Source organism: Bison bison, unplaced genomic scaffold (assembly GCF_000754665.1).
Source record: "Bison bison bison isolate TAMUID 2011002044 unplaced genomic scaffold, Bison_UMD1.0 scf7180017864322, whole genome shotgun sequence".
Classification (NCBI taxonomy): domain Eukaryota; kingdom Metazoa; phylum Chordata; class Mammalia; order Artiodactyla; family Bovidae; genus Bison; species Bison bison.
In genome coordinates, this window is record NW_011494894.1 from 7,655,423 (window position 1) to 7,664,196 (window position 8,774).

Sequence of the window (8,774 nt, forward strand, 5' to 3'; positions counted from 1 at the left end):
TCCCCTGGTGGTTCAGACAATAAAGAATCCACCTGCAATGCAGGAAACCTGGGTTTGATCCCAGGGTCAGGTAGATCCCCTGGAGAAGAAAATGGCAACTCACTCCAGTATTCTTGCCTGGAGAATTCCATGGACAGAAGCTGCCTGGTGGGCTACGGACTCGGACAGGACTGAGTGACTAAGTAGGCACACACGCATTTCTGCCTTCATTCCTCACCACCTGGCCCAAAAGTTCCTGCCAGGAATGACTCTCTCCTTTAAGGTAGGATTTTTCACTACTTCACTATTTGTTCTGTGAGTTTCTCTTCTAGTTCAGAGCAGATCATTCCCCGTGTTAAATAGCCCTCAGTGATTCCTTACTATCTATACTTCTCAACCTTATGGTTATTGTCGATGTATGTCTGTTGTTCTCAAACTTTAGCTATCAGAAACATCACCTCAGTTCAGTTCAGTTCAGTCGCTCAGTTGTGTCCGACTCTTTGAGACCTCATGAATTGCAGCACACCAGGCCTCCCTGTCCATCACCAACTCCCGGAGTTCACCCAGACTCACATAGGGATACTAATTTTAAAAGTGAAAGTGAAAGTCACTCAGTCATGTCTGACTCTTTGCAACCCCATGGACTATACAGTCCATGGAATTTTCCTGGTCAGAATACTGGTGTAGGTAGCCTTTCCCTCCTCCAAGGTATCTTCCCAACCCAGGGATCGAACCCAGGTCTCCTTCATTGCAGGTGGATTCTTTACCAGCTGAGTCACAAGGGAAGCCCAAGAATACCGGAGTGGTTAGGCCATCCCTTCTCCAGCAGATCTTCCCGACCCAGGAATTGAACTGGGGTCTCCTGCATTGCAGGTGGATTCTTTACCAACTGAGCTATCAGGGAAACCCTAGATAAGTCTCATTCCCAGAGATTTTGACTCAGAACTTGAGCAGGACCTAAAAACCTGCATTTTAATAGCCTCTCCCTGCATTTTAATAGCCTCTCCCTGATTCCAACACAAGTGGTCCACAGAATACATGTTGACCAACACCAGAATACGTGTTGACCACACTCCTTGGTCTGGCTTTCAGGGCCCTCTCAAGTTTGATGCCCACTTGCTTAGCCAACAGTATCCCTCCCTCACCCTCACCCAACCCCTACCAGCCCCCCACAGCCTAACCCTAGTGACTAAGATTAAACTAGTGGATGAGCTTTCTTTACATTGTGAAATTTCTGGATATTTGCTGGACTTCTCACTCTCCTTGGAAAGACAAAATTATCTCTCCTGTCCCTTCTCCCCCTTGCCCTAGTGTCTCATAGAGTTGTTCAAGCAGTAGGTTGCCACACATGCCTAGGTTGTGAGCAGCTTTTTACTTAAATTTATGACTACCAGAATGAAATACACTAGACAATATTGTAGCAGTTGTTTCAGTTAATTATGCATAAACATACATATGTATGTATTGCATCAGGATATAAAATGTGTTTCTTACTGTGGCTTATAGTAAAATACTACCACTGACAACAACATTGAAAGCCATGGCTACAGCACTCACCCAATTTGTCTCTCATTAGAGCCATCAGTATAGCATTCTGTTTCTCCATTATTGTGAACCTGTGGAGAATAATAAATAAAGCCACTCTTATCCCTTTGGCATCCATCATGGTATTTTGTGCTCAATAAATGTTAAATGAATTGAATTGCCTGCATGATCACTATCATGACTTTTCTGGGTTTAACTACTTCAGATCAAGAATCCTTCTTTCAGGGTTGGGGCTGTTTCTTTCAGAAATTGCTTCTTTGTGAGGCAGTGAGCAGTGGAGCATTGCCAGGGGAAGTGACCGCTCATATTGGCCAGAGGAAAAGGGTAGTGTTTTCTAAGGCAGTGAGGTTGCTTGATGCAACCTATTTCTTTTGGAAACTCCTGCGTATAGTCTGAGGAACAGAGCTTGGCTCTCTGGATCAACGTGGCCCAGTAGAAAGAGCACCTAAGGGAAGGTGGCTACATGAGCCTTCTAGGTTTGAGGACTTGTTGAACATGTATTGCTCAATGAACAAGCCACTGTACCAAGTGCTTAAGAGCCTAAGAAGTCTTTGGCATGGGAGACAGACTGAGCAACTTTCGGACCGTGGATATGTTTTCGTAAGCCTGCACAGTGGCAATTGAACAAGCCAAGGTTGTTTGAATGTAAATCATTTTATTCTCAGCTTGTTCTCACATGCATGTTAATTGCCCATCTTATGAGTTTGGGACCTCTTCTCTACAGCAAAGTCCCCTGGCTTTGAAGAATTCTGTACAGAAGATGAGCAAAGACATACACTTTCAGAAACAATTTCTGGACCAGGTCCCTTGAACAGGGTGATCAGGGAGCTAGTAGGTCAGTACGTCTAGCAAAGGGAGATGTTGCCAGGACAGGCATGCTGGACATGGGGTAGAGCTGGACATGGGGTAGAGCTGAGCTTCAAACATAAAACTTGGGAAAGTGGAGAGTAAAAAGAGGACACTTTCTGTAAGACAGGGAGAGGAAGGAAGGTCTGGCTTATTGCAGCACAGGATCTGTGATAGCCAAAGGCCAAACGAAAATGATCCTAAGGAAGACTGGGGTATAAAGGGCAAAGGGAAGAGGGGAGGCTAAAGAATTTATTCAGATTTCAAAAAGGTTTTGTTACAAGGGTCTTCAGTTTATCCTTGACCTCGAAGTAAAATTTGGAAATTAGTGAAATAATATCAGTCATCTTTTAAAAGGCAACAGTGGCACACTTTTAAGACTGGTTCAAACAGGAAAACAAAATGGGTAATATTGAATGCTGGTGGAGCAACAGGAACGCTCATTCATTGCTGGCGGGAATGCTAAATTGCACACCCGCTTTGGAAGACAATTTGGCAGCTTCTTACAAAATTAGACATACTTTTACCATATGTTCCCACAATCATGCTTCTAAATATTTACCTGAGTTGAAATGTATGTTCACTCAAAAATCTACACGTGATTGTAACATCAGCTTTACTCATAATCCATGAAAACTGAAAGCAGCCAAGATGATCTTCAGTTAGTGAATGAATAAACAAACTGTGGTCTGCCCAGACAATGGATTATTATTCAGCAATAAAAAAAAAAGAGTTATCAAACCAGGGCAAGACCTGGAGGAACCTTAAATACAAATCGCTACGTGAAAGAAGTCTGTCTAAAGAGGCTACATGCTATATGGTTCCAACTATTTGGCATTTTGGAAAAGGAAAAACTACAGAGTAAAAAGATCAGTGGTTACCATTGGCGGTGGGGAGGGAGAGAGATGAATAGGCACAGATGAATAGGCAGAGATGAAAATCCACAGCACAGTGGATTTTCAGGGGGAGAAACTATTATCTACGAAACTGTAATATGGACACGTGTCATTATGCATTTGTCAAAAGCCATAGAACCTTAGAACACAAAGACTGAATCTCAATGTAAACTATGGCCTGTAGTTAATAATAATAGGTCAACACAGGCTCATCAAATGTAACAATTATACCACACAAGCACAAGGTTGTATAGGGGTATAAAAGGGGAAATGGGGTGTGGGGGAGGTCAAAAGATGGGGGGCTGAATACACAGAACTCTGCGTACTATCTGCCCAATTATTCTGTACATCTAAAACCATGCCAAAAAATAAAGTTTACTATTATTTTTTAAAAGATCTCTTAAAAAAAAAAAGAAAACTCCAAGATTTCACACTGAACGAAGGAAAAGGCAAATGTGATGAGACTTATTTTTTTTAATTATTATTATTTTTTAAAGAGACCATAGAGAAGATACAATTGGGGGCGGGGGGGGGGGGTGGGCTGTGCTGGGTCTTCATTGCAGTGTGTAGACTTCTCTACTTGCAGAGTGCAGTCTGTAGAGTGCACACCTCAGTAGTTAAGCACGTGGGCTGATGAGACGACTTATTTTTAAGTTGTAAGAGAGCCAGCAAGGTAATCCCGGAACCTTGCTTGTAAACTACACAGACAGCTCTGCTGCCCAAGCCCCTGCTCCCTTACAGACTCCCTCACCTGTGCAGTAAATCCATGCCACCTTCCCTCAGTCTAGATGCTCACTGCTATTGGATTTGCACGATGAGCTGCCCTAGAAGAAAGATAGAACCAAAAACCTTCATCCCTTCTTAATTAGCTGTATTGGCTCATGAAAATGAAATTGGGCTTGTCTGGAAAATTGAAAAAGCAACATCACAGATTCTTTTCAGCAGAAAAAAAAAAAAGAGGGGGAGCTTTTCTTTGGTTGAACTTTTCTCAACCAACTGTAATGACAGTTTTCTGGTCTGATTGTTAATTCTCCCTAATTACGTAGAAGGCCCTTGAAATTTGTTTTGATGGATTTCCTCTTCTGAATAACTAGATGAAGCAATCAGCCCACCTTTCATCTTATAAGAAGGTTCTTCTTTTTTCTTTTTTAAAAATGACTCCTCCGCTTTGGAATAATTTCTGCTAGTGATCGTAGTGGTAAATTCCAATCAGTCACTTTGAGGCAGGTGCTTGTTTTAAATCTCTCTAAACTCATCCAGCACTGGACCTTTAAACCTGGATTAATCCCCGTGAGTTCTAAATCATTTTGCTTTGGGAGCTGAAATCTGGTTCCAGCACCTTTTGAATCACCCACGTTTGCTTTGAAAGTTGGCACTTTCCATTTAAATGGCAAGAAAGACGGGGAATAAGCCTTACAGAGCTGAAGGTATTGATTTCAACGATCACCTTTAACCCACACCTTTCCTCTTTGTAATGTGAGGTTTTCTTCTCTTAATTAGAAAGAGCCAGGGATTATCTGCACAAAACTGGAAGGTTTATTGTCATTGGTGGGATCGTGTCTCCTGTCCACGACTCCTATGGAAAACAGGTGGGTTTCTCCTTTGTCTCCATCCTCCCTAACCCCCTTTCCTGACCTGATGATGCCCCTGGCCCCGCTGTCATCTCTGCTGCGATTCTTAGAAACGCAAAACCCCCAGCAGCAGGTGTCCTGCTTCCCGTCTCTGGACCACAGTCAGACCTGAGCCAGAGGGAGCTGGGCAGCAGCTGGGAGAAACAGCTGCCCATGCCCAGGCCCAGTCAGAACGCACTACAAGAGGAGCTGGCCCCCCTGCTGAGGGCCAAGGATGCCAGACTGGTGGCTGGTTATGGGCTGGGCAATCTTTCCTAGGATTTTAGGAGAAAAGGCCTCTGCCTCTTATAATCTGATTTACAATTCATGTTCCCTTTCCTTCCCTCCCTGCCACACATCTCAGGAAATCTGGATGCTGTCAAAGTCCTTCACCTCCTCCCCCAGATACACCTGGTGGGCTCCGGGGAAGTCACCCAGCCCGATGGAGCCGGGAAACCAGGCAGCACTTGCCATGTTGTCTCATCTCTGTGCTGGGTGCACCCTGGCTGCTTCATCCATCGGTGGAGGCTCTGACTCTGATGGGGAGGGGAGCATACCGCTCACACCCTTCTTTCTCTTCTCCTGCCTCCGGCACATCCACTCCATGGCTGTGTGTGGCAGGTGGCCACGTGGAGGGCTCCCACTCTCATTCTCCGTCAGCCCTGAAAAATGCTGCACCTTTATAACGGGCTGGCTTGGGATGGTGTCTTGGGGAGGCTGTGGGGAGCAGGGCCGGCCTCCCAGCGATTGCTCTGTTGCTTCCTAGGGTCTTGTGTCAAGCCGGCACCGTCTCATCATGTGTCAGCTGGCCGTCCAGAATTCTGACTGGATCAGGTAGGGTGGGCCTGAGGATGCCAAAGTGGGCGGCCCTGGGACTCCCTGGGGCTGGGTGGGAAAGAGGAAGGGTCCCCACAGCAGTTCGGAACCCACAGGAGTGGGGAGCGTGGGGGAGATATTAGCCCCATGCAGGTGATAATCATGTAAACATTTTGGGGTGGGCTAACTGGTGACTTATTTTTTAACCAAGCCATGGAGCCCGTGAAACTAAAGAGGGAGCTTTCAGTGTTTCATCTGCCCTGGCACCTGTGGACTCAAGAGTCTGTTCAGAGTTTCCAAAAATATCATGGGGATTGGGGTGGAGCAGGGCCAGAAAACTCAAAATGCCTCTCCACTTCCATCCCCATTCACTTCCATGAGCTCTTCACTACCTTTCAGGGAAGGTTCCCGGCCTTGGCTATTTTCCACTCCTGTTCAGGCTCCCTAGGGCCCCGTGCTGAGGGTGGGACAGAGGTGTGTGTCGGGGGCTGGGGGGGAGGTGGGTATGAGTGCACACAGCCTTTCCCTCAGAGGGTCCCTGGACGGTCCCCTTGCTAAGATGGCAGACACCATTATCCGCTGAGCTGGCGGTGTAATTAACGCAGGCTTCCACTAATTATGCTAATTATGCTCCCCAAAGCTCCTACAGTTATAATTTGCATGAGAAGATGATGATTTAAAAAAAATAACGACACACCATGTGTCCCGTAATTCCCCCTCATGAAAGAATAAGCAGCACCTAGAGGTTTCCATGAAAGGAAGGAAATGAAGGGCTGCTGACCTCAGAATGAGGGCTGCAGAGAGTTAGCAGGGGAGAGATGGGGTGGGCGGAAACGAGAGCGGTGAAGGGAAGCAAAGATGATAATTAAACGGTGATCCGTGCCATTTGTGTGCAGGGATTTGTGGGAGCAGCACATGCCCTTTATAGACTGTCTCATCCCCCCATCCACCCACCGCTGCCCCGACACAGAGGTGAGGTCAGGAGACGGCTCAGGAGAAGTCAAGGAGCTTGCGAGGAAAGCGCATCTGTGGTCAAGTCTGGGTAGAAGCAAAGCCTCTTAGCTCTGCCCGTCATGATCTCAGGGGAGAGAAGGGTCCAGTGGGGGAAGTGTGGGACAGGAGACGGTTCCTGCTTGTCTGTGATTAGAAGACCCTGAAATAATTCCCTCTTTCCTTCAACACTCCAGGGGCTGGGAACATCAGAATTTTGAGAATTGAGGTCACCAGAGAGGTCAGAGCTAGCTCTGAAGATGGGGGCTGGGCCCACAAAGCCCTTGGGCACCGGGGAACCTGTTCAGCCAGGTCCAGGGTCTGCCCATCTCAGAGAGGATGCCTGTCTCAGGTCAGGGATCTGAGAAGGTCAGGCTCAGGGCAAGCTGGGCCTCTGAGGGTTTTCAGTTCGTGAGGTCTCGTCTCTGGGAACCCTACTTGTGCTGCCTGGTGGGAGGTGACAGAATGCTCAGCTGCTAAGAACATGTTTGAGAAACGTCCCAGTTTAGCAGCTCATTAAGTTGGTAATGAAGCCCGAGCACTGCCTCCCTCTGGGCCTGGGTCCCGGCTCACTTCCCGTCCTGCGTGAAGCAGGAGTGGCTGGTCCGGGGACTGTGCCTTCTGGTATGGCTGCCGCACCCACCTCCATGCCCACTGGGCACCCCACCACACGCAGAGCCCGACAGGGGCAGTTTCCCCAGTTCGGGTACCTGCAGTCACCACTTGATGAGGGCGTGGCTAGTTTCATTCTTATCAGAATCCTATAAGGTCCAGAAGAGAATTCCCCAGAATGGGAGCAAGATGCGATTCTAAGCACTCTGCATGTACAACTCACTGACCCCTTTAATAACTCCACAGGAGAGTTATTATTGTTATTCTCGTTTTACAGATGGGGAAAGTGAGCACCAAAAATCACATAACTTATGCAAAGCCCCACAGTTGGGAGGGTCTGGTGCTGGTATTAAACTCGGCCTGACCAGTGCCAGCATCGGTTCATGTAAGCCTGTAGCATTTTCCTCTCATTTTACAGAGGGGAAACTGAGGCTCAGGAAGGTATTTCAAGCTCATGTTTTATTTGATTTGAGATCTAAGGACACGATATGACCAAGTCTGTGTAAGCTTTTTGAGCTATGCCTTTGGAAGGAACCTGTAAGCGAAGAGTGTGAGAATGGAAACCAAAGGAAATTTGTCTTTCCGATCGTCAGGGTGGACCCATGGGAGTGCTACCAGGACACCTGGCAGACGACCTGCAGCGTCCTCGAACACCATCGGGACCTCATGAAGGTGAGCTGGGCCGGGCTCTGGGCCGGGGGCCCATAGGTGGACTATGGTGGACTAAAGGTGGACTGCCCCAGTTGTTCCCGGCTTCTCCGCCAGCTGTGGGGAGACCAGCTCTGAGCAGCATCCAGGAGGGCAATGAAACTGGGAACCCAGAGCAGCCCCAGAGCCTACTCCCTGCCTTGAACTCCTCCTGAATATGACTGGGGGCAGCTTTCATCTCCCGGCAGCAAGTTCAAGGCAGGATTCAGAAACCCCGCAGCTGGGAAACTTCACAAAGTGATGAGAGAAGGAGGAGAGAGCAGCGCTGGGTGGAGGCACAAGCGGCCAGGTCCGCCCACCGCACCTCCGGAGGACCCAGCGGTCCCCTTGCCCCGTGGTATGCCAGGGCTGCAGCACTGCACTCCTGCAGGCACTGTACATCAGGACACTCTTTCCTCCTCACAGGAGTCCACGCACAGACAGTGTCTTCTCACCTCTGATTTATTTGTGGGTAAAAGGAAGCCTGGGCTTCCGTCTTGGCTCAGTGCTAAAGAATCCGCCTGCCAATGGAAGAGACAGGGGTTCAATCCCTGGGTGGGGAAGATCCCCTGGAGGAGGAAATGGCAAACCACTCCAATATTCTTGCCTGGGGAATCCCATGAACCCACCAGAGGATCCTGGGGGATGACAGTCTGTAGGGTCACAAAGAGTCGGATACGACTTAGTGCCCAAACAACCAGGAAGCGCAGAGAGGTGAACCAGGGTATCTTAGGACCCACAGTGACTGCCTCACCCACCCTGACAGCTGCCCGGGCCTGTGGCCGGGTGCAGC

General features: G+C 48.1%; 1 protein-coding gene across 2 annotated transcripts in view; it reads left to right on the forward strand.

The window, feature by feature from the left end:
* Nucleotides 1-8,774, forward strand: part of NMNAT2 (nicotinamide nucleotide adenylyltransferase 2) — a 218,577-nt gene that overhangs the window by 175,836 nt on the left and 33,967 nt on the right. For both annotated transcript variants that reach the window (XM_010853100.1, XM_010853101.1), the window contains 3 exons: nt 4,767-4,855; nt 5,643-5,710; nt 7,888-7,966. In XM_010853100.1, the coding sequence (XP_010851402.1) occupies nt 4,767-4,855; nt 5,643-5,710; nt 7,888-7,966 (236 nt within the window). The remainder of the gene's footprint in view (nt 1-4,766; nt 4,856-5,642; nt 5,711-7,887; nt 7,967-8,774) is intronic.